At 45.9% G+C, this 26,149-nt stretch overlaps 1 protein-coding gene across 2 annotated transcripts in view; it reads left to right on the forward strand.

Annotated features, from left to right (window-relative positions):
- The window catches only part of SLC35F5 (solute carrier family 35 member F5), a 50,522-nt gene that overhangs the window by 17,309 nt on the left and 7,064 nt on the right, over window positions 1–26,149 (forward strand). The window contains exons 6-14 of one of the 2 annotated variants that reach the window (XM_054971176.1): window positions 193–255; window positions 3,093–3,174; window positions 4,075–4,265; window positions 5,465–5,546; window positions 16,006–16,093; window positions 17,092–17,147; window positions 21,216–21,320; window positions 22,280–22,439; window positions 25,845–25,935. In XM_054971176.1, coding sequence (XP_054827151.1) covers window positions 193–255; window positions 3,093–3,174; window positions 4,075–4,265; window positions 5,465–5,546; window positions 16,006–16,093; window positions 17,092–17,147; window positions 21,216–21,320; window positions 22,280–22,439; window positions 25,845–25,935 — 918 coding nt within the window. The remainder of the gene's footprint in view (window positions 1–192; window positions 256–3,092; window positions 3,175–4,074; window positions 4,266–5,464; window positions 5,547–16,005; window positions 16,094–17,091; window positions 17,148–21,215; window positions 21,321–22,279; window positions 22,440–25,844; window positions 25,936–26,149) is intronic. The other variant, XM_054971177.1, reaches the window with a different exon arrangement.

The following is a 26,149-nucleotide window of genomic DNA, read 5'->3' on the forward strand; positions in this document are numbered from 1 at the left end:
ATCCTGTTTCACACAGGGGCTAGCCAGTTGCCCTGGAGGTAGGGGTGTAAGTCTTGAGTCAAAAAACTATTTGTTGCCTGAATACTGCTAATGGTTCACAAACGTCTATTAGTAAAAACAAGCTTTCCATTTTTAGTCTACCTGCTGGTAGTATTGTCATAGTTCAATTTTAAGTATTACATCTCTAATTAGTTTGCAGATGCTGAAGGTTATTTTGCTGCATGTACAACTGACAATGCTGTAAATAGTTCTCTGGTAAGGTCTCTAACTTTGATGTGATTCAGTGAAACTTTTGTTAATATCTGTTGTACTGTTAGTTAGCATGTCTTAAAACTCACAGAAGCCTGGATAAGGCATATAATAATCGTTTGAATAAGAATAAGCGTTGTGAAATAAAATTGTATATGTTCTTTGAGCACACATTTTTCAAGTTCAGTAGGATATGTTAAGTTTGATCATAGAAAAATATTGAAGGTATGTGAGCAGTTGAATAAGGTTCTTTTAATTAAATGAATTGGTGGCTAAAATTTAAATTACTTATTCAAACATTAAGTTAAGAATAATAGCTCGCTACCACTCTTATCCACTCATAATACAATCCAAACTCCTGTCTAAGCAGGACAGCCTTTCATCATATCTGGAAGCTAACATGGAATCCTCTACATTTTCACAGAGAGCATTCCATATAGTTGGAACTGCTCCCAAGAACTTGCAGGTCTGGGCAGTAGACAGACACTTGGAAGGAGAGCTCATCTATAAGAAAGAAGGCCATCTACGACCTCCAAAATCTTTTCTTAGAGTGAATATATCTATTTTAGAATTGTCAGTGCAAAAAGCACATCGATGCTCAGTTGGATAGCATATCTGTGCAGCACTCTTATGGCAGCCTCACATGAAGGTGTAGCCTAGCAGTGCAAATGCAACCTAGTTTGTCACCTTTTTATTAAGGTACATCTGTTCTGGAAACAGAAAAACTTGCAGGGATGGGAATTACGAAAGAACAGAAATACTTGGAATTCCACTGAACTTGTGATTTAACTCAATAATTCATTAATAGAGTCAGTCAACATCAATATATCTAATTTTCAATTGGCCCAATACTTGAAGCCAGAAATTGGGGGCATGGGCAGATGAGACAAATCTTTCTACAAATTTGAGAAAAGGCCCAGGTTTGCAGAAGGATCTGAAATCTAAACAAACAAAAAATACATTGAGGAGTTAATCCTCCAAATACTAGAAGCACCTCGTATAGCTTTGAGAAACAAATGCCTTCCTCGTGATCATTGTTGGTGTTGCTAGGCAACCACAAGTATTATCGGCCCTCAAGCCTTGGTTTCTGTCAGGAAGAGGCAGGGCCGTTTTTCCAGGGCTGTTTTGGCCTTTCAGGCTACCCCTATTGCCTTTCCCCATGCCCTGGCAGAAGAACTCACCAGGGCAGGGTCTGGCAGCAGCCACCGGGCAGCTCACTACTACTACACAACTTGTATAACTTACCTAGTCACAGTGGTGGTGACCACTTGATGACTCACTACTATTCAGCAGAAGCCACCTAATGATCAGGGAGACCCAGGTTCAAATCATGACTGCCAAGAATGGGGAATCATGAGTCAGTCATCCACTCTCAGCATAATCTACTGTGGTGGGTTGGGGTGGCATGAGCAGGCACTAATTTTTTTTTTATGGGAAAATTCCAACACAGTCCAGTGCCACTGTCCTTGTGAAGGTAATGTGTATTGATTTGGAGATTAACCGAGGACTATCTCCAGCACCCCTGTCACAGGCTTGCCAGGTGCCTACTTATGGTGGGCAATATTCCAGCAATTCCAGCCTCTGCCCACCCATCCCCAGCTGATTAGCAGGAGGAGGCAGTTCAGTGAAATGGGTATGTGTGATTGTTGTCCCTCGCTGCTGATGCCTGTTCTGGCGTGACCCCAGAAACTGATTCTTCAACATTGCCAAAAACAGCATATTTGGCTAAATACAGAAGTGGAAACTTTGGCCAAAGAGAAAACTGGGAAAGTATCTTGTAGCATGTGTTCACTGCAAATATTGGAGTAGACTCATCTGTTTGTTGTAGCTTATCTTTTCATGGCCTTCCAAGGGGATGCAGTGACCCCCAGAATCACTGACCTATACTTTAATGCATTCAGCCTAGCAATTCCATAAAACAAAGATCAGCTACTAATAAGAAACACATTGTCAGTTATACTGGGTGCAAGCTAGCATTGCATGTTGGTTAGAATTAGGCACGGCCAGTTAAAAAAATACAACCAGGAAGCCGTAAGTTCAAAACGCCTGGTTTCTTACACCTGCTCCCCACCCCTGCCTTGCAATTCATAGATTCCTTAATGTGATGTGAGTCCCAACCAGGGCTTTTTTCTGGGAAAAGAGGTGGTGGCACTCAGGACTGCACAATGATGTCACTTTGGGTCAACTGGAACGAGGGGGGAGTTTTTTAAAGTTTAAATCGCCCTTGGTGAAAATGGTCACATGGCCGGTTGCCCCGCCCTCTGATCTCCAGACAGAGGGGAGTTTAGATTGCCCCCCATGCCAGCTGTCTGGAGATCAGGGGGCAGGGCCACAGGCCATGTGACCATTTTCAAGAGGTGCCGGAACTCCTTTCCACCGCGTTCCCACTGAAAAAAAGCCCTGGTCCCAACACATGAATCAGGAGGCTGCAGTGGGGAGGGGAAAGGAGGTGAAATCTCCCCCTCCTTTCTCTTCCATCTTTATTGCTCTTACAAGAGACAGGGGAATGATTCTCCCTCCTTCTCTATCCCCTCTGACTATCCCTGCTGAATTCATGTGGTTCCTGTGACCCCAAGGATAGCTGCTGGGGGGAAGGAATACCAAGTAACATGGGTAGTTGCTATGTAAACCTTGTACAGTCCTATGTTTGCAGAGTGATCTTTAAAACATGTACAGTTCAAATATATGATATTCCCATGAAAGCAAATAAATTGATAAATCCCTTCAGTTTCTAACTACGGTATGATTTATTACTATCAATCTTTTCCTAATAGATTTATTATAAGATAGCAAGTTTAGTAAATTTTTAGTTTTGTCAACTGGGAGCTGTTTATGCCTTTCAGAGTGAACCTTTATATGTTCCTGTAAAGTTTCATGACTTGCCAAATGAAAAAAGCAGCTGCACTAACGATGATGCTGAAAAACGTAAGTAAATTCTTCAAAACTTCAATGTACAAATTTTGTTTAACACTGAATGAGAGCACAGGTGGTAGCTTTTTTACTGTGCCCAATAACTTAGTCTTGTGCTTCACTTATGTCCTAAAACATGATAGTGCTTATTTCAAATTAAAGCATTCAAAGTTTTATAATGTAGATGATTTTGATATATTCATAAACAAAGAAATAGCCCTTAGTCAAAGAATTATCATATTAATATAAACATTGTAATGACATCTCTTTTTGGACTATTGAAGCACAGAGCACATTATTTGAGGACCCTTATTTGCATTGAGTTCCTTCCTTGTATGTATGCTTTTGAAGAGTAAAAGTTGTAACCTCAAATCTGGGAACTTATAATTGCTAGGGCTGCTTTTTTAGGAATTAAACACCTAGAACTAGAAATAATTAAGTTATAAACTAGTGGCTTACGTAAGCCTTCTATTGGTTTACCACAAGATGGTGTAGTAGCCATACCTAAGATAGGTCAGAGGTTTTTAGGCAAAAATGTAACATCAGATTTTTTTAGAGGGGGGGAGGTTCTTCTGAGTACTAAATTTATGAAAGATAAGCAGCTGCCTTTACAACCAGGAAGTATGGTGTGTTTCCTGAGTACAGTGAATGCATTTGATAAGAAAACATCTAAATTGCATCTTTCATTTTCTGCTTCTTAAGAAATTGCATTAAATGTATAGCTATACTTCTGATACTAGCAAACTTTGGATCTAGCATTAATAAATGCTAGTAATACAAACTAGTGAAACATGGGTATATGCTTTGAAATGTCATTTGGACAATACAAGTCAGGCCATAAATTTGGAAACTATTTTTCTTTTCTAGTATAATACATATAACATATCACTTCTCTTTTTTCCCCTCCCCCTAAAGCTCCCAAAAAGCCTCGTGTAAGATTTAGTAATATTATGGAAATTCGACAACTCCCATCAAGCCATGCATTGGAAGCAAAGCTGTCTCGTATGTCTTATCCAACACTTAAGGAGCAAGAGTCTATATTAAAAGCTGTAGGGAAGCTTACTGCATCTCAAGTAGCCAAAATCAGCTTTTTCTTTTGCTTTGTGGTATGTTTCCTATTCTTTATTGAATATCGTTTTGAATAAAAAATACTGAAACTCAGATATTTTAAAAAGTTTTATCCCTATTCATATTCTTTGTATATCTTAAATATTCAACATAGTAGCCCAACACTCTTAAAATGTTTGTTTAAAAAGTATGGGTTGAACTAATTTTTTTTAAAACTTTGAAATTCAACTCAGAAAGTGGTAACTTCTGTGGATATTCACCAGTTAATTATTTGACAAGATATTAATTGTTTAAAATTAAATAAATGTGCAAGGTAGCAAAATCTCAGACTTTTGAGATTTGATGAAGTGTCAGTACATTTACATTTTAACTAAAACACTTTCTAATTGTTTGAAGGAAAAATCATTTAATATTTTAACCTCTTACAGCAATGCATCACAATGGCCTTAAAAACATATATACTTAACTTTCATTAATTAAAATGTGGTGGCCAGTTTCAATCAGGCAGATTAAAGTTTCCAACTGTGAACTGTCCTCTAGATAAAATAAGTTCAAAACTAAAGGTGAGAATGCAAAACGCAATAGATCTTTTATACTTTAAATGTTATTTGTTCCGTTTCAAGTGTAGATGTGACAGTACAGTGTATCCATTATTAGCACAGCAGTAGCAAAATTTCACTTATGGTATCTACAATAAAATTACATATGATATGAGGAACTTTGTATCTTTTTCATTTCTGTGATGCTCAGGTATGGTGTAGTAATCTATTTTATGTTTCAGTTTAAAGAGAAATAATCTTATATCACATTTAAAGAGGTCATAATATAGAGTCCTACTTTAAAACTTACTGAAATCAGTGGCACAGCTTCTTTGGAACTAAGTAATATATTTCAATGAGATTTAAGCATAAATAACTTGTTCATAATTTGGTGCAACAGTCATAAAAAGTAACAAAATGATTTCAGTCTGGATGTACATAAAAAGTTACTATTTCCAAAGCATCCTGGTAAATTTTAAAGCCAAAAAGACCAATGTTTGTATATTCATGGTCCAAATTGTTTTCTATTTTATGTTGATTTTATTTTCTTGTCCCCTAATATAAGCTAAAAATAGATATATTATTGGTATAGCTCTGGACTTTTATGATGTGTGTGTGTTTTAACAAAGTGTGGAAATTAAAAATCACAGGATGAAAATTCCAACTATTATATTAACATTTATTGTTTAATCTCCTAGTGGTTCTTGGCAAACTTCTCATATCAAGAAGCATTGTCAGACACCCAAGTGGCTATAGTTAACATTCTGTCTTCAACTTCTGGTAAGAATAAATGATATATTCAGACTACTGACAAAATTAAACTATTGCAGTTGCTTAAGTTATTTCATTAAATGTATCTTTAAGAAGCATAGGGGTTTTCTGCAAGGTTTTTCCCCACTGGTTCTGACTTCATACTGCTTCAATTTATCCCCCAATTTCCACATATATTTTTTTCCCTTCAGTTTTCATTTTTTTTGTTTTTGATTTCCTGTTTTTTCCCCAGTTCTTTTGAGTCCACTTTTACCCCAATCTTCTTCTGGAAGCTGATTTTAAGTAGATTTTTCCCATGTGCATATTTTTTTGTTTTTCTATATATTTTAATCATTTTCATAACATTATATCAACCTACTGTTGTTATGATGTATGCAGCAGATTCTCTAAATTCCCAGCTTTCATTTTAAAAAAGTAAGTCTCTAGCTCAGTCCGTTGAGCAGATATGCTTTTTCCCTTATATCTCTGCAATGGAAGGGGCTAGAGACTTTTTAAAAAGTGAAAGCTGGAAATTCAGAAAATCTGCTGCATGTATTTTTACAACAGTAGTTCGATATAACACTATGAAGATGGCATTTTTAAAAAAAAAAATTGCAAGAATCCTGGGGAGGGGAGTGGCCACAGGAAAAAGCAGCATGGTTTGAAAAGCACATAGCCATTGCTGCTTCAGGCTTCATCCCAACAGAGGTTGGTTTGACCTGCTGGTGCCTGTCTCCACTTCTTAGCTCTGGGTCAGCCGGGGCGAGGCTCAGGTATGGGTGGTGGAGCTGCTCCTCTTTTAGGCTTCTCCATTCAAAGATTTCCCCAAGTGTTCATTTTCTATCTTTTTAAAAAATTCAGCCCTTATATTAATATAACATAAGTGTGCATAAAAAAGGTGTGTGTGTGTGTGTGTGTGTGTGTTATGATGTCACTGATGATGCCTCCAATGATGACAACATCCTCACTTCAAAATCCTGGTTATTTAAGGCATGTACAGAACAAAATTAGCAGACTCTATAACTGTAAAAACGCAAGGGGAGGGCAGACACACAGAAGAACCATGCCCACGCTGATTCTAATGCTTCGGGATCAACTGCTAAGAAAATTAAGAACATGCCAAGTGTGCAGAAATGTCCATAGCACTTAAGAAGAAGCAGTTGCTAAACAAAAATTTGAAACTTGTGTATCATCTAATGTTGCTTCAAATTAGGGGTGGGCACAGGAAAAAAATTTGGTTGATTTGATTCAGTAATACCAGACTGGAAAAAAAATTCAGAATTCAAGGAATACCAAATTCATTCTCCAGTTCGGTTTGGTGATACAGAGCAAATGTGGTAAAAATCAGCCATTGTTTCCTATGGGAAACTCAATTCAGAAATTTCTGGTCATGGAGGGGTCATGTTATCACCAAATTTCACCAAATTTGCAGAGGAACTACTCTTAACTGTCCTCTAATGACTCTCCTTATTTCATGAAGATTGGACCATGGAGGACTATTTTATGCCCCCCTAAGAAGGTGCCCCCAGCTAACTCCAATCTCCATTATTCCCTATAGGGAAAACCTACAACTAACCTATCTTAAAAACACTTTTTAAAAGTTCACACTTCACAACATTCTCAGGATACTCAAAAAGTACACCCAAACACCACTAGGTTAAGTTAACAAACTGAGCACTCCAACAAACACCCCCCTCCCCCAAAGAAGAACAACCAACAACAATTGAACACCTGGCCAAACCAACCTTCTGTGCCAACAGAAAGCAGAACACAGCAAAAAACACCAACCAAACTCCTGTAAAGAAAGCCCAGCAACAGGGGAAAACAATCCCCTGCAAAATGAACAGTAAATATGAACAGCAAAATGAACAGTAAATATAACCAATTTCAAAAGCCAGAAATCAAAGCCCCCCTACACAAAAGCCCAACCAAAGGCTCCCCCCCCCCCCGGGGAAAAAGCAGTTTTTAAAATGCAACCTAAACAAAACCTTTTCCCTTCCCCCACCCCTGCCCCTCTCCCAGACACCAAGCCAACCTTCCCCCACCCCTGAGAGAAAACACTGAGTCTATGACTCTCAAACCGGGTAGCAACCAGCCAGGAATCCACTCCACTCACTGGGAAACAGGATCCAGTCTCAGTCCAGAGCAGGCTAGGAGAGAAAGCCAACAGCAACAACAAGCAGGAAGTGTCTCTCGAATCTCCAGGCCAGACAAAATGGACAATGACTGAGGCAAGCCTACTAATTTAACTCCTTGCCACAGTTTAAAAAAGGCAATCTCCTTCTTGAGAATCCCATTGGCCAGAGAAGGGGAGCTGCTGCAAAGATTGGCCACTCACACTCCCCTCTCCCTTTCCGCTTCCCCGAATCATGTAAAATTTGGTATTTTAGCCAAATTTTGAACCCAAATTGTACATCCCTACTTCAAATGCAATAGTTGTGTGAGTTTCTCCGTCAGCAGGGGGCGCCGGGTCCGTCGTGGCGGGGGTGCGGTCTGCGCAGCCGGCGGGTCCGGGGGGGGTGTCCCGCTGCTACCTAGGCCGGGCAGGCGGCCTGTACGCTGGCTCCAGGGGTCTCAGCTTCCCTTTGGATTGGCCTCAGATGGCCCCAGGGCTGTTAAACCGTGTCTGGCAACAGGCAAGCACAGCCTCTGGGCCCAGGGATGGTCCTTCCCTCAGGACAGCCTCCCTGTTTCTCCTCCCTGGCCAGGGAGCCTCTGACCCCTTTTATCCCCTCCCTCGCTAGGGGCAGCCCCGCCCCGCTCCCCAATTGCCAGCGCCCCAGGTGAGGCTCATTATCTGCCCCAATGCCGGCAGCAACACCTGCCTCCAGCCTTTCCGGGGTGGGAAGCCCGGTGTTCCCTCCTCCCGCCTCCCAGCTACCATTGGGTGCCATTCCCCCGTTTCCCTGGTGGGCGGGCGGGCTGGCCTATCGCCTGCCGCCGCCGGGGCCGGTTCCCACCCCCTCGCTGCCTCGCGGCCCTGGGCGAGGCTCGGCCTCGCAAGCGCGGGCCTCGCGGCTGCGCCGCCTCGCCTCTGCCGCCGTCGCCGCCACTGCATTGGGGCCGTCTGCCCCGGCAGCGTCCGCCCCGGCGTCCGCCCAGCCTGCCGGTTTGCCTCCCCCGGGGCGTTTCCTCCCGCCCGGGTTGCTGCCACCGCCGCCTCCTCCGCGGCGCCGCAACGGCGTTCCGCCCGTCCGCCGAGCCGACTGCCGCGGCCGCGCCCGTCCGCCGCCGCGCCTGCCCCGGCTGGGTGAGTTTTGGGGCCCGTGGGGCCGGGGGGGGGCGGCGGCGAGGAGGGAGGGGAGGCTCATCCCCGGACACGCCCTCCCCCTTTTGCTCCCAGATGCTGGTTGGTCTTCCTCGTGCATTCTTGACAGGAAGTCGGCGTTCTGGTGCAGGTGCCCTGGTCGGTGTCTCGTCACAAAACTGAAAGGTAAGAGCGACATATACCATCTAAGTATGCGGGCATTGTGGTCCTTCATTCGCGCCATCCACAAGAGGGGGGCGTGGTCCGTAACCAGGGTGAAGGGGTTATTGGTGAGGTAATACTGGAGGGCCCCCACCGCCCACTTGACGGCCAAGGCCTCCTTCTCCACCGTGGCATACTGCCGCTCGGCCTTCTGCAACTTGCGACTTAGGAAGAGGACTGGCCGTTCCACCCCGTCGATTTCCTGAGAGAGCACGGCTCCGAGCCCCGTGTCAGAGGCATCGGTATGGACGACGAAAGGCTCATTGAAGTTGGGATTGTGGAGGACCGGGGCGCTGGACAGGGCCACCCGGAGCGTCCGGAAGGCCTCATCGGCCGTCGCCGTCCAGGGGAGCTTGGCAGGCAGTCCTTTCCGGAGGAGATCTGTCAGGGGGCTGGCCCGGGATGCGAAGTTCGGGATGAACTTGCTGTAATATCTGACCAATCCCAGGAAGCGTCGGAGCTGCTTCTTGGTGGCCGGACGGGGACAGTCCTCCAGCGTGGCCACTTTCTCGGGGACTGGTCTCAGCACGCCACGGCCGACTATGAATCCCAGGTATTTGACCTCCTGGAAGCCCACCCGGCTCTTCTGCGGGTTTGCCCGTAGGCCGGCGGCATCCAGGGCTTGCAGAACCCGGCGAAGGTGTTGCATGTGGGAGGGCCAGTCGGGGCTGAAGACGAGAATGTCGTCAATGTAGGCGGCGGTAAACCCCTGGCACTGGGCTAGTGCCGTGTCCACCAGCCGCTGGAAGGTGGTGGCCGCCCCGTGTAGCCCGAAGGGCATCATGCGAAATTGGAACAGCCCCTGGGGCGTGGCGAAGGCCGTCTTCTCCTTGTCACCTTCCGCCATGGGCACTTGCCAATAGCCCTTCATCAGATCCAGGGCTGTTAGATATCGGGCGGTGCCCAGTTGGTCGATGAGGGTTTCCGCCCGCGGCATGGGGTAGGCATCAAACTGCGCGATGCGGTTGACTTCCCGGAAGTCAATGCAGAAGCGGACGGACCCGTCGGGCTTCGGCACTAGCACCACAGGGCTCCTCCATGGGCTGCGGGAGGGCTCGATAACCCCGAGCTGGAGCATGTCAGCTACCTCACGGTCCACTTCATCCCACTGCTTCCGGGGCAAGGGCCGCCAGGGTGCCCGGACCACCCGCCCCGGCGGGGTAGGTATGGCGTGGGTCACCGTCGTGGTGCATCCCGGGATTCGTGAGAAGCTGTGGGGGAAGTCCCTCAGCAACTGTTCCACCTGCTCACGCTGTTCCGGGAGGAGCGCCGGGTCTAGCGTGGGGGCCTCTGGGGGGCCCCCCCGGGGGGTCCAGGGCAGGTTTCCATCGGCGGGCTCCAGGGGGTCGGCAGTGAGTTGACACGCCTGCGGCTCCCGCTCCCGCCACGCCTTGATGTCATTGACGTGCAGCCTCTTGGCTTGTCGCCGCGAGGGGCCCCACTGGACCAGATACGTCAGAGGGCCCAGCACCCGGGTGATTGTAAAGGGGCCCCTCCAGGGGTCCCCGACTTGTTGCGGGCCAAAGACTCGCCGGTTGACCAGGACCTTGTCGCCTTCCTGGAAGGTGCGTAGCCGGGCTCCCTTGTCATAGCGCTCTTTTTGGGCCTCCTGGGCCTCAGCCAGGTTGCGTTGAGCCGTCTCCCGGGCGAGCTGGAGGCGCTCCTTCAGCTCCTGCACGTAGTCCGGAGCCGCTGTTGCGGGGTCGTCTCGGGGGGGTCGCCCATTGTTCTTCGACCACCCCCAGGATGCCTCGTGGCCGCCGGCCGTACAACAGCTCGAAGGGGGCGTAGCCGGTGGATGCCTGAGGGGTCTCCTGCAGGGCGAAGAGGAGGGGATCGACCAGAAGGTCCCATTGGTTCGGCTTGTCCCGTGCCAGCTTCCGCAACATGGCTTTGATGGTCTGGTTGAGGCGCTCCACCAAGCCGTCTGTCTGCGGGTGATAGATGGACGTAAAGATCTGGCGGATGCCAAGGGTTGAGCAGAGCTGTCGCGTCAAGGAGGCCGTGAAGGGCGTCCCGCAGTCGGTGAGGATTTCCCGGGGCAACCCCACGTGGGCGAAGAACCGCATCAGTGCTCTAGCGACGCCGGCTGCCTGCATGGACCGCAGGGGAATCGCCTCGGGATAGCGGGTGGCGTAGTCGACCAAGACCAGTAGGAACCGGCAGCCGCGGGCCGTACGTGGCAGTGGCCCCACGAAGTCCATGGCCAGGTGGTCGAAGGGGGTCTGTACGAGCGGCAGGGGCATCAAGGGGGCTTTGGGGGCCGGTCGGGTGGAGGCTCGCTGGCACACCGGGCAGGAGCGGCAGAAGGCCTTGACGTCAGCAGCCACGGACGGCCAGAAGAAGTGGGCCAGGACCCGGGCCAACGTATTATTGGCCCCCTGATGGCCAGCCCAGGCGTGGTCGTGGGCGTAGGAGAGGACGGAGACCCGGAAGGCCTGCGGGACCAGCAACTGCCGGGTCTCAACCCCCCGACTGGCAGTCAGCCTGTACCAGAGGCCCGTTTCCTTGACAATTCGGGGGTAGCGGCCAGCCCTCCGCCCGTCCCGGACGCACCCCTCACTTACCACCACGGCGTCTCGGAGGGACTCGAGGGTAGCATCAGTCGCCTGGGCCTCCCGGAAGGCGGGATCGGCACCCCAGGATGGTGGCGAGGGTTCATCAGGCGACGCCGAGGTCCCGGCACGGGGCCCGGGGTCAGTGGCGGCGGGGAGGGCTTCCGCTGGCGAGGTCTGCAACCGCACCTCCAGGCCTGGCGCATCTCAGCCCAGCAGTACCGGGTAGGGGAGCGCGGGTACTCGGGCGAGCTCCAACTCCCACTCCTGTCCTTGGTAGCGCACCGGAACTCGCACCACCGGGTACTCTTCTGCGTGTCCGTGGAGGCACGCGACGGACGTGCGCCGCACGACGGGCAGGCCTTCGGGCAAGAGCCTGGTCCGTATCATCGAGACGGAACTGCCGCTATCTAGGAGTGCCGACAGCCGCCGGCCCGCAATTTCAATGATGACCAGTAGGGGCGGGGGCCGGACCGCGCGGGTGGCCAGGGGCAGGGCTTCCTCCCACCCCGCATCGCACTCCATTAGGGGGCAGTCCCTCATCAGGTGGCCCCGCTGTCCGCAGCGAAAGCAGGGCCCTCGGTCGGCAGTGCTGGCAGGGGCCGGGCCGCCGGGGGCCTTCACGTTGGGTGGTGGTGGTCGCGGCCAGCGGGGCGGGATTCCGCCGCTGTTAGGTTTGGCCCCGGTGGGGGGTAGGGCAGCGGAGTCAGCCCCCAGGGGTCCACGGGGCCCTACCCGGGCCCTCCCTGCGGATCGGCTGTCGCGCCCCGGTGTAGCTCCGTCCTTGTTGGGCTCCCTCGGCTCTGCCGCCATGAAATTTTCCAGCAGGGCCGTGGCTTCCTTGAGATCGGCCGGCTTGCTACAGGCCACCCAGTATCGTCCCTTGGCGGGCAGAACGTTCAGGAGTTGCTCCAGGACGACCTGATCCGTGATGGCCTTCTCGCCCGGCGTCTCTGGCTTGAGCCATCGGTAGGCCAGGTCCCGGAGGGTGGTTACGAACCCCCGTGGCCGATCACCCTTGTTATAGCTCAGGGCCCGGAACCTCTGGCGGTACGTGTCGGGGGTGATGGCGTAGCGGTCCAGAATGGCCTCTTTCAGCCTCGCGTAGTCGGCCGCCTCCTCCTTTGGGAGGGCCTTGAGCGCTGCCTGGGCTTCCCCGGTCAGGTAGGGTCCGAGAATGAAGGCCCACTGGGCGGGGGGCCACTGGGCAGCCTCCGCGGTGCGCTCGAAGGTTTCCAGGAACGCGTCCACATCATCTTCTGGCCCCAGCTTGGTGAGTTGGAACGGGGCGGCCCTGTGGGGGCCCTCCGGGCCAGCCGGGGCCCCGGCGCCTCCTTGGGCGTCCCTTAAGGTGCGGCAGACATCCCGGAGGAGGGCTGCCTGGGTGTCGCACTGTTGGGCCACGATGTCCTGCAGAATCTGCCCCTGCTGCTCCGTCTGCTGCGAGGTTATGTCGCGCAACAGGCGACCTTGTTGCTCGGCCATCCACTGCCTGAACTGGGCAAAGTCAAACGAGCCGCTGGGGTTGGCAGGCGCTGCCCCTCCGCCTCCTCCACCCTGGTCCATAGCTGTCGTGGGTGTGGGCGGTGCGGTGGTGGGTCCCGGAAACGTTGGCGGACGGAGGAAAGACCGGCTGCTGGCCCACCCCGCAGGCGTGGGTAAGTAGGGGAGGCGCTTCACTAGCGGTCGAATGCCTGCATTCTCCACCACGTTGTGAGTTTCTCCGTCAGCAGGGGGCGCCGCGTCCGTCGGGTCCGTCGTGGCGGGGGTGCGGTCTGCGCAGCCGGCGGGTCCGGGGGGGGTGTCCCGCTGCTACCTAGGCCGGGCAGGCGGCCTGTACGCTGGCTCCAGGGGTCTCAGCTTCCCTTTGGATTGGCCTCAGATGGCCCCAGGGCTGTTAAACCGTGTCTGGCAACAGGCAAGCACAGCCTCTGGGCCCAGGGATGGTCCTTCCCTCAGGACAGCCTCCCTGTTTCTCCTCCCTGGCCAGGAAGCCTCTGACCCCTTTTATCCCCTCCCTCGCTAGGGGCAGCCCCGCCCCGCTCCCCAATTGCCAGCGCCCCAGGTGAGGCTCATTATCTGCCCCAATGCCGGCAGCAACACCTACCTCCAGCCTTTCCGGGGTGGGAAGCCCGGTGTTCCCTCCTCCCGCCTCCCAGCTACCATTGGGCGCCATTCCCCCGTTTCCCTGGTGGGCGGGCGGGCTGGCCTATCGCCTGCCGCCGCCGGGGCCGGTTCCCACCCCCTCGCTGCCTCGCGGCCCCGGGCGAGGCTCGGCCTCGCAAGCGCGGGCCTCGCGGCTGCGCCGCCTCGCCTCTGCCGCCGTCGCCGCCACTGCATTGGGGCCGTCTGCCCCGGCGGCGTCCGCCCCGGCGGCCGCCCAGCCTGCCGGTTTGCCTCCCCCGGGGCGTTTCCTCCCGCCCGGGTTGCTGCCGCCGCCGCCTCCGCGGCGCCGCAACGGCATTCCGCCCGTCCGCCGAGCCGACTGCCGCGGCCGCGCCCGTCCGCCGCCGCGCCTGCCCCGGCTGGGTGAGTTTTGGGGCCCGTGGGGCTGGGGGGGGCGGCGGCGAGGAGGGAGGGGAGGCTCATCCCCGGACAAGTTGATTGGTGTTTTCAGTTGCCAATCAGTAAATTGAGAGAAATCTAGAATGCATATGTGAGGCAATGCTGCATATAGTATCCCAAGATTTACTTCTGCTATGAGAACTCCTTGTCTTTTAGTCCAGATTTTGACATGGGGGAGGTTCTCTTAATTGGAAAGTGAGTATATTTTCAGAATTTAATTTTCTATAAACTCTGTCTCAAACATATGTTGTTGAACTTGAAATTAAAGTAATTACTTATTTTCTGCATTTTTAAGTTTATTGATTTTAAAGGTTTTTATTGAATTGGTACAATTTATGTGGGCAGTACACAATGTCTTCAAGTGTACATCTTGAAATGCTTCAGACAATTCTGTATAGTCACAACTTTAGTGTCAGCACTTTCTAGTAATTACATCCTCTATTCATCATACACATTTATTTATTTATTTACTTTGTTATACACCAAGATGGCTTACAGTGTTTTCCTAGCCTCCACTTTAGCCTCACTACAGGCATGTGAAGTAGGTTAGGCTGATAGTATATGAAGGTATAGTATAGAAGGTACTGAACAAGTTTTCATGGCAGATTGGGGATTCAAACCTGGGTGTCTCAGATCCTGGTCCATTACCATTACACCATATACATATACTGTCAGCTAAGTTAATGTTACATATACAAAATAGTGAAAAACAACACTTGCATGCCGGATTACTAATATCCCAGTGATCTGCGAACTGATTTCTTCTGTTGATTGTTTTGTTTTAACAAAACTATTGTAAGCAAGTGTGTTTTGGAAGCCCCACTGAATTAAATGAGAATGTCCAAGCAACTGCAGGCCAAGACTGCTTAGCAAAGGTTTCTTAAACACATTATCCTGCAGAATGCTTTCAGATAGTGTGCAAGTGGTAACATCCTAAGCTGGGCCCTCTCATTCACCCCTGTTTTACTGTGATGAATGGGCTAGTTTATTTCTGTTGTAAGTACTCACAAGATCTACTTTTTATGGGAAGAGTAAAGCTCTCTTTTTAAGAAAAATTATAAATTGAGTACCAAACCAAAATATGTGCCGTCCTTTTTTTGTTTTGTATTCCCCTTCTCATTAAAGTTGTATTGCGTTGTCTGTACATATCAAGAAAAGGATCTGGCCTATACTTGATGCACCTCCAAAAGTTCACCTTAAGTATTACTGTTTAAAATGCTGAATACCATGAATTATCAATCATACTTTCAACGGAACTTTTTGCTGAGCCAGTGTTGACACAACATACAAAGAGAAATAATGTAACTTAACTACTAGAACAACAGAGGATGCCAATAATACATCACCTGTAGTGTGCACAAATTATCAGCATCAAGGAGTTAAATATTTACTAGAGAGAGAGAGAGAGAGAGAGAGTACACACACTTTGGACGTTAAAGCAGCTTAGTTTGGATCCAAAGTACTGTAAAACTCCCCATCCTGCTGCAACTCATTGTGTCCCTCAAGATACTTCACTGAGGAATAGCACTGCTTGCACTAGGGGGAGGGATATGTTGTGGAAGGCATTATTCAGCTAAAATTGCTGCACTTCCACCTGCAGATTCAGATGAGATTTGAATCAAACTCTGGGTTAATATAAGCAAGTTAAGAGTTTAAAATAGAGCCGTTCCTCATTTGAAAAATAAATATTTTGGGAGAAGATTCAGTTTGAGATACACAGCATAAATACTGAATTACCTGAAACCATACTATTTAATTATATTTTTTTGATAGTAGTAACTAAGTACTTTTCAATTGACTAAGCTTATCTCATACATTTATTTTTTCACTGTATAATGTGCTAGTATGTTGCTGCTTGTATATTCAAGATTGTAATAGAATCTTCTTTTCCTTTTCTCAGGACTTTTTACCTTAATCCTAGCTGCAGTGTTTCCAAGTAACAGTGGAGACAGGTTTACCCTTTCAAAATTGTTAGCTGTCATTTTAAGGTAGGAATATAGACTCCTTAATCTCCAATCTTCTTCTCAACCACAGGCAAGAGTTGTTTTATATTCCTTTAGGTGGTTGGATTTAGTTGTGAAGGTCTTGTCAGTATTTTTAGATTCTGCAGATCATGTGCCACTGTGGTGGAAAACTGCTCAAGTGTTACTACTGTTCTGACAGCTGCTGTGCTCTAACTGTCCACTGTTCCCCTGTTCTATCACCCTGGTTTAGAATTGTCACAGAACCCTACTCTGAACTATTTGCTGATGTTAATGGGCCAGGTGAAATTATTGAATTTGATGATTGTAAGAGAAATTTGCAGCAGTGCAATCATGAACGACCAGCTACTCTGCCCCCAACATTTTGAAATCCGGGCACCTGAGCTGCTTGTTCTGATCTGTATTGATCAAAGCTATGGAAACCAAAGAGCTGTATGTGCATTACAAAAAGAACTTGTGTGTTCCTCAATTATCAAAAAAGGTACCAAGCCCAAACATCATGTATTTTACTGCTTATAAACAAACCTGTATGGATTATCTCTCCTCCATCCTGCCACACTCATTAGTGGCTAGTTTTTATTCTTTTTTTGTGCTCAATTGAGGGCAAAGAAGATATAGACAGATTTCTCTGTTCTCTTGATATGGAGAGACTTCTGTAGGATGGTGATGATTTTTACATCTAGGTGCCTTTTTAAGAAACCTCCCTTTACCCTGATTTGCTTTCACACTATTTCTTGTTTTTACCTTGGATTACAAACACGTTTACAGACTACGTATTCTGTTGTCTTCCTTTTGGTAATTCATTAACAAATAATCCATTAACAAACAGATAATTTACTCTTTCAAAATATAGTCAATCCTTCTAGTTTATGTTAATTGATTTAGAGAAATGCAGAGAAGGAAACATTAATACTAAATGAGTATGTAGTTTTATATCATCAACTAGTCCTAAGTGTTTTCTGTGTAGAAATTGTTTCTAATCATACTTTATTTCCCTCAAATAGCATTGGAGGTGTTGTTCTTGTGAATCTCTCTGGATCTGATAAATCTGCTGGAATAGGTATATTTTACAAAAATCCTATACTGTGAATACATTTGGTATAGCCTTTAGTAATTCCAACAAAACATATTGTAGAATCATAGATTGGAAGGGGATTTACAGACCATCTGGTCCAACCCCCTGCCCAATGCAGGAACAGCCTAAAGCATCCCTGACAAATATTTGTCCAGCCGCTTCTCGAAGACTGCCAGTGAGAGGGAACCCACCACATCCAATTCCACTGCTCAATTACTCTTAATGTGAAGAAGTTTTTCCTAATATCCAGCCAGGACCTTCCCAACTGTAATATAAACCCATTGGTTTGAATCCTATCCTCTGTCGCCAAAAGGAACCGCTCCCTTCCCTTGTCTAAGAGTCTCTCTACAGAAGACTTCTTACACAAGGACGCTCAAGTGTTAGCCAGGAAGCGTAGTTTAACCTTTGGGGAGGTGAAGATGAAATTAACAAACCCTCTGAGGAGTGATCTCCACCAGGTCTGTCTTTTTACACTACCCTCGTGTAGAGAGGTGATGCTGTGCTTCCTGGCTAACACTGTGTCTACCTACACTTGAGCATCCTCATCTAAGATATCTCATATAGAGAAGTGTCAGCCTTTTAAATACTTAAAGAGAGCAGTCATGTCTTCCCTCAACCTCCTCTGGACATTCCCAGGTCTCTCAGTCTTTTCTCATATGGATTGGTCTCCAGGCCCCTGATCATCCTGGTTGCTGTCCTCTGCACCTGTTCCAATTTTTCCCCTTCCTTTTTGAAGTGAGGCCTCCAGAACTGCACACAGTACTCCAGATGGGGTATGGCCAATGTGATATATAGTGGGTCAGTGACATCCTGTTATGCTTTTGTAGATACACCCCAAGATTGCATTAGCCTTTTTTGCTGCTGCATTACACTGACTGCTGATATTTAGCTATCCATCCATCCCTATCCCAAGATCTTGTTTCACACACACTGCAACCCAGAAGTCCAGAGGAATTAGCCGTGTTAGTCTGTAGTAGCAAAACAGAAAAGAGTCCAATAGCACCTTTAAGACTAACCAACTTTACTGTAGCATAAGCTTTCAAGAATCACAGTTCTATGGTTGTTGTGGGTTTTCCGGGCTGTATTGCCGTGGTCTTGGCATTGTAGTTCCTGACGTTTCGCCAGCAGCTGTGGCTGGCATCTCCAGAGGTGTAGCACCAAAAGACAGAGATCTCTCAGTGTCACAGTGTGGAAAAGATGTAGGTCATTTGTATCTACTCAGGAGGGGTGGGGTTGAGCTGAGTCATCCTGTAAGAGTTTCCCAGGGTGTGGAATGCTAATGGCGGGAGGCTTCACTGTATCCTGAGGAGGTTCTTTTGCATATGGATTGGTACTTGATGTGCTAATCTTCTCTGCAGGGCTATTGTCGGGGATAGAATGTTTTGTTAGCCTGGTGTTTTTCAGAACTGGAAACCATGCTCTGTTCGTTCTTAAGGTTTCTTCTTTCCTGTTGAAGTTTTGCTTATGTTTGTGAATTTCAATGGCTTCCCTGTGCAGTCTGACAAAGTAGTTGGAAGTGTTGTCCAGTATTTTGGTGTCCTGGAATAAGATACTGTGCCCTGTTTGCGTTAGGCTATGTTCAGCCACTGCTGATTTTTCAGGTTGTCCAAGTCTGCAGTGTCTTTCATGTTCTTTTATTCTTGTCTGGATGCTACGCTTTGTGGTCCCGATGTAAACTTGTCCACAGCTGCAGGGTATACGGTATACTCCTGCAGAGGTGAGGGGGTCTCTACTGTCTTTTGCTGATCGTATCATCTGTTGTATTTTTCGGGTGGGTCTGAATACTGCTTGAAGGTTATGCTTTTTCATAAGCTTTCCCATCTGATCAGTAATTCCTTTGATATATGGCAAAAACACTTTTCCTGTAGGAGACTGTTTTTCCTTGGTTGTTTGATTCATCCTGGGTTTGATTGCTCTTCGGATTTCATTTCTGGAGTAGCCAGTTGCCTGAAGTGCGTGGTTTAGATGATTAATTTCCTCATTGAGAAAGTGCGGCTCACATATCCGTCTTGCACGATCCACTAATGTTTTCATTATGCCTCTTTTCTGTCGGGGGTGGTGATTGGAGTTTTTGTGTAAGTACCGATCAGTGTGAGTTGGTTTCCTGTAGACCTTGTGACCTAACTGAAAGTTTGCTTTGCGGATGACCAAGGTATCCAGGAATGGGAGTTTTCCCTCGATTTCTTTCTCCATTGTGAATTGTATGTTCAGGTGGATGTTGTTGAGATGATTCAAAAACCCCATCAATTCTTCCTCCCCATGGCTCCAAATGATAAATGTATCATCCACAAACCGGAACCATACACTAGGCTTGTGGGGTGCTGATTCTAGAGCTGTTTTTTCAAAATGTTCCATGTAGAAGTTTGCTATAACTGGGCTGAGTGGGCTCCCCATGGCCACCCCATCCATCTGTTCATAGAATTCGTTGTCCCATTGGAAGTAACTGGTTGTCAGACAATGGTGGAATAAGGCTGTTACATCCTCTGGGAAAATCTGATTAATAAGTGCAATCGAAGATGCCATGAAGATGAAGATGCCATGAAGAAATAAAGATGCTAGCCACAGCTGCTGGCGAAACGTCAGGAACTACAATGCCAAGACCACGGCAATACAGCCCGGAAAACCCACAACAACCATCGTTCTCCGGCCGTGAAAGCCTTCGACAATAAATCACAGTTCTCTTTGTCAGATGCATCTGACGAAGAGAACTGTGATTCTCGAAAGCTTATGCTACAGTAAAGTTGGTTAGTCTTAAAGGTGCTACTGGACTCTTTTCTGTTTTGCAACTCAGAAGTGTATCCCTCATCCAGCACGCGTGCCTTGCATTTTTGTTCCCTAGGTGGAGAACCTTGCATTTGTCCAGGAGTGGAAATACATGTTGCAGATTACCTGGGGATTCTCAAGTGCAGGATTTTATGTGTGGTCCTCAATTCACATGCAGGCTGTTCTTGCTCAGCGCACGTGAATGTTGCTTTCATGGGAGCTCCCCTTGTGTGATTGCATCTGCAAGTGTGTCTGGAGGGCAGAGCACCAATTCAGCTCTGTTTTCACTGCAAGAACAAGTACCCTAGACTCCTTTGACTTGCCAATTTACATTTCTTTAAGGTGTGAGAAACTGTCAAGACCTGCATTTCAATGGTTGGATGTGGGAGGTGAGGGAAACTTGGGATGATTTTAGCAGTTGAGGAGGAACTGATATCGAATGTATGACTGTATTCATGTGGAGCAAAGCGTGACTGTGTGAGCGAGTGCATGAAAAGTTGGAGGGGCGGGGGGACACGTCCACAGATACTTAGTAACGTGTATTTCCACCCCATGTTAGGTCGCATCTTACTTGAATTTGTCCACTTTTTCCAGCATGTTCAGAACTCGTTGAACTCTATCTCTATCTTCAAGGTTGTTTGCTACTCCTTCTGGTTTGGTGCCATCTGCAAATTTAATGAGTAATCCCTTCACACCCTTGCCTAGGTCATTTATAAAAATGTTGAAAAACACTGGGTCTAGAACCAAGCCTTGTAGTACTCCACTGGACATCTCCCTCCAGTCAGATGTGAGGCCATTGACAACTACTCTTTAGGTGTAGTTATCCAGCCAGTTCCCTATCCATCTTACTATCCTAGAGGCTAGACCACAGTCCACCAGTTTGATAATTAGTACATTTCATGCACAATCTTATGCATGCTTATTTAGAATTAAGTCTTATTGTGTTCAGTGGGCTTTACTCCCAGGTAATTGTGCATAGGGTTGCAATCTTTAGTGTGTGTCTGCAATATATTCACACAGTATTAACTTTTTTGGAAGTTGGGGGTATTTTCAAACTGGTGATGAATGAGTTTGGGGCAGTGACTTTTCATGAAAATAGTTTCTTTTGCATAATAATGATCTGTATAATTAAGTGTAAGTATTAATTTGAACAAAATTATAATAGGCTCTAATCTTGCGAGTTTTAAGAACCTTAATAATAGTTAACTTAAAAAATGTAATTAATAAACATAGAAATGATATTTTAACAGAATGAGGCATGCTTGGTTTTTTCTCCTCCCTCTTCTTCAGGTTCCCTGTGGTCTCTCATAGGAGCTATGCTCTATGCAATCTACATAGTTATGATAAAACGAAAAGTAGACAGAGAAGACAAACTTGATATACCAATGTTTTTTGGTAAGAGCAGAATTTAAAGGATTTTTTTTCTTGGTAACAAGGTGTTGCTACTCCGGCCTGAAGATTTGCAAAAAATGGTTTGCTTTGTATGAAGTGTACATACAGGTATAAACAAAGAACAAGCATAGCCTTTCTGCCATAAACAGTTTAGACTTGCTGCTAAAATATGCCTTGGCACATCATAAGGAAGTCTCATTCTGTTTGTAAGTGAACCATAGTTTGTAGTTACAGACTGAAGAAACTTTTGCTGACAAATGGTGAGGGAATCACAGCTGTTTGATATTGTGCCTGAATGGGGTCTACATCATATAGTTTCCTTCTTCTAATGCCCTCCAGCCCACCCAATTTTACAGCAATTTTATCCTCTTTTGGTAATTGGTAATTAAAATAGTACTAAGTATGTCCTTTATTACAGCCTTCTTTTGTAGACTGAGTTAAGAAGGTGACTCGATTAAAAAGCCAGTATTGGGGGAAAAATACCTGCATTCACTAGAGACTCCCTGGCTTCTGTTACAGTATTAACGAGAGCAAGAAAATTTGCAATGTTTATGCCGAATTTAAAGAACTTTTTTACTTACTTGCATTGTCTTTTGTTGGGTTATTGAAACATCGTAAACAGCAGGGCCCTTTTCACACGGCTTACCTGCTGCCGCAACATCGCAAAATATCGCTCAAAAACCGCAGAAGATAGTGTCTTCTCGCAAGAGTTTTGCGCGACATCGCGCAAAACTCTCGCAAGAAGACGCTATCTTCCGCGTTCTTTGCGTGTTGTTTATTGAGTACCCAGCCATTGATCAAATTGTAACCTACTTTGAGTCTCTGTGAGAAAGGCAGACAATAAATAAGATAAATTAAAATAAAATAAACACACTAAATTGAGTAGTGTTGCTTAAGAAAAATAATCATGTGGTACCCTGTTTTGTTTACTTTAGTAACATTTTCTGTTATGAATTTTGCAGGTTTTGTTGGTTTGTTTAATTTACTGCTGCTCTGGCCAGGTTTTTTCCTACTCCATTATACTGGATTTGAGGCATTTGAATTTCCCAGCAAACTTGTACTTACATGCATTGTTATCAATGGCCTTATTGGAACAGTTCTGTCTGAATTTCTTTGGTTATGGTATGTACATTTAACAAATTGCTTTCCATATTAGGCTATTAACTATTGGAGGTGGGAGTTCACAAAATAAGGTAGCGTTTTGATTTAATGGAGGAGTCAGTAAGATTATTTCTATTTAACTCTAAGTATTGCAAAAATTGTTCCTACATATCTTCATCACTACTGTCATGAGTTAATTATTAAAGAGAGTAATGTTAGCCAGTGCTTAGTTTGTTTATTAGGGCAGCCATATTTTTATTTACTTGCTTGTTTAGGGTGAGTGGTTATTGAGGTGGCGTTTTCCAAGAATCCCTTGTTGTTCATAGAGTGATTTATGAGACCTCACCTCCCTTATAGCGCTGTGCTTTCTTAAGGCTAAAATAGTACTATGATACCCGCAACATATGGCTGTTGCTCAGAAGGCTGGAACAGAGCCACGGATGAAACTTGCGCATGATAGTGTTGCAGTGGCTGCATATAATGTTCTGTTATCAATATAAGTCCTTGGCTAGTATTTATATCTGGTTGGAGAGGATAATAGTAATATTATCCTCTCCAGTCAGTCAACTGTCAGTAATAGTAGCCTCAGTAGAAGGGAATGCATGAGATCCAAGGATGTGCAGCAAAGATAATTCAGCTTTATTTGGATCCAGTATTTGAGAATACCATAAATATTTGGTGGTATTCCTGATATCTGGGTCATATTATCAATTCAGATTCAGTTTTAACTGGGAATATCAAATATATCCAGGCATGATTCCCTATGGGGAAAACTATCCAGAGGACCGGAGGGGGGGGCACATTTTTTAAGCAAACTCCACCAAATTTGCAGGGAACCTAGTCTCGCCTGTCCACTAAAGACCACCCAAGTTTCAGAAAGATTGGACCCAGTGGTCTAGTTCTAGGGACCCCTGAACAAGGTGCCCCCAGCCACTCTCCATTGTTTCCTATGGGGGAAACATTTCCAAGGCTTTCCAGGCAAAGAAACTTTAAGTAAAGGGGCTACCCCTGGCCAAAAACCAGTCCCAAAGCAAGTTCAACAAATACACTGGAGCAAGGGAATTTCGCCAGAACCAAACTGAAGCAAGGGGACCAACATTACACCAGAGAATCCCATGAGAACCAATGTCAAACCAGAGAATCCCACCAGAACCAATGTCAAAACAGGAATCCCTGCAGAACCAGTGTCAACCGAGAGACTCTCGGCAGAGCCAAACTGAAGCAAGGGAAGACACAGTTGCAAGACGAACAAAACTAGTGTTACCTAAGCAGACAGAACCAGGGCCAGTGCAAGCACAACAGAACCAACCCCTAACCACAGAATCTCAACAGAACCAATGTCAAAAATCCAAAACAGAGCAAGGAAGGACAATTTTCCAAGCTCAACAGAACCAACAACCAACATCAAACCATTACCCGAGAAGTCTGGGAAGCCTGCCAAGGTGGTGGGGGGGGACTCACTCATTAAATCACTCCACTCTCTTCTGGGAGAAAAAAGCCCAGGAAAGCCTTGGAAAGTTGTGGAGGAGAAAAGAGCTTGCAAGAGCAGCCAGCCAGCTTTTAAAAGGCTGTAGCTGCATTTGCTAGATAAACTCGGCATGGACTTAATTGGTATCCCAAATTTCTTCGAGATTCCCTAATTCATATATACTGTTAATACCAAATAAGCAGTTATTCGGTATATATTCAGTATACTGGTAGAAAAGAGCAAGAGTCCAGTAGTTGTTAGTCTTATAGGTGTTACTGGACTTTTGCTCTTTTCTATTGCTACAGACAGACTAACACTGCTACCCATCTTGATCTATTCAGTATATTGAGAATCAAATCACATATGTTTAATGAGATCTTCATGGATAAACAATTAAAACAAAATGTGTACACAGCTTTGAATCAGAGCCATCCATTCAAGATGTTGTCATGTAAAGTTTATTGATCTTCTGTTGCCACCTATTAATTGTCCCCCGATTTAGGGTAGCCACTCTGCCATTAACTAAAGTTCATGATTTGGGTTTGTAAGATACATTGACGTATGAATAAAGTGAGATACAAATATTTTAATAAATAAATACTATGATATAATATCAAAGGACTGATATTGTGACTATATATTTATTTTATTTTATTTATTCAACTTATATATCACCTCTCCACCATGTCTGGTGCTTGAGGCAGTTTACAACGTACAGCATACTTTTTCATGTGCTAGAAATGATTTCTTGGCAACCTCTTTATGTGTTCAGATTTTTGGTATCAAGGTCCCAGAGTAATGTTGCCATCTCTGAAGTATGTACATTAACACTAATTTGAGTTAGATGAAGACGGGTAGCCGTGTTAGTCTGTCTGTAGTCTGTAGTCTGTCTGTAGTCTGTAAAAAAGAGCGAGGATCCAGTAACACCTATAAGACTAACAAAATTTATGGTAGAGTATGAGCTTTTGCGAGTCACAGCTCACTTCTTCAGATATCTGGCATCTGGAGATGTGAACTGTGACTCTCAAAAGCTCATGCCCTACTACAAATGTTGTTAGTCTTACAGGTGCTGCTGGACTCTTGTTCTTTTCTACTCATTTGAGTGTTATTAACCTATAGCAGGTTGTCTGAAACTGGTGAGTGCAAATGTGAAAAAATTAGAATAAATTTGAAAATCATTAGATTTTCATTGAGCTTAGTGTTCAATACTTTTTGTTTTCTGATCAGTCTTAGAATTATATCTGTAGTTAAGGGCCAACATGCATCATTGAGGATCAGAGACTATATTCCCCAACATTTGATGTAACTTCAAAAAGTGGAAGGGCGAGTTTAACTTTTCACCCCTGTGCCTTATCCCTCATTGAGAATAGGTTGCTTTAAGCCCTGGTTGGAGGAAGTAGGTATAATATGGGTACCTGATTGTCTTTCCTTACTGGAACTAAAAGCAGCCAATGAGGCCAGTTTTGATTAGGATTAGGGATACAGGGCAGGAAGTGAAAGAATGTTACTCCTTCCACAGTGTCACAGTCCAATTTTATTTTATTCAGCTTATATCCCGCCCTTCCTTCGAGCTCAGGCTCAGGGCAGCTTCCAATAAAGATATACAATTAAAACATAGAATAAAAACCTCATAACCATATGAATCAGATAACATGGAAAAATCAGGTGCCTCTAAATAATCACAATAATAGGGTCCCCCATGGCTGCTTTCTGAGACTAAAGTGTGTATGTTGGAGAAGCCAGTTATGGATCCCTAACACTTTATGTAATTTAGTCATAAGTAATGCTAGAAATATTTTTAATAACTAATTCTTAATTTTATAATCCCCCTGGCCTTAAGAAATGACTTTAGAGGCCGCAACATGCCCATGCATGAGCATATGCTCATGAAAATAATTTATGTACCTTAACAATTATTTAAGTGTTTTTACATAATTTATTTTTTAACATTTTTCTAGGGGCTGCTTTCTTACCTCATCATTGATAGGCACACTTGCCCTGAGCCTTACAATACCTCTGTCCATAATAGCTGACATGTGCAAGCAAAAGGTAATGTACACTTTTTTGATGACAATTCTGCTCCCTACTAGCATCCTGATAGATAATTTGTGGTCAGTGTCACAAGACAAGGAAAATTATTATATTTATGATAGATGCAAGTTGTATTTAATTATTAAAATTACTTTTGTTTTTTGTTTTTCTCTAATGCACCTTTCCCCTTTTATCTGTAAAAGACTAGCAAGGTAACAGCGAAAGATCGTTA

This window comes from Eublepharis macularius, chromosome 2 (genome assembly GCF_028583425.1).
Source record: "Eublepharis macularius isolate TG4126 chromosome 2, MPM_Emac_v1.0, whole genome shotgun sequence".
In the NCBI taxonomy this organism is placed as follows: Eukaryota; Metazoa; Chordata; class Lepidosauria; order Squamata; family Eublepharidae; genus Eublepharis; species Eublepharis macularius.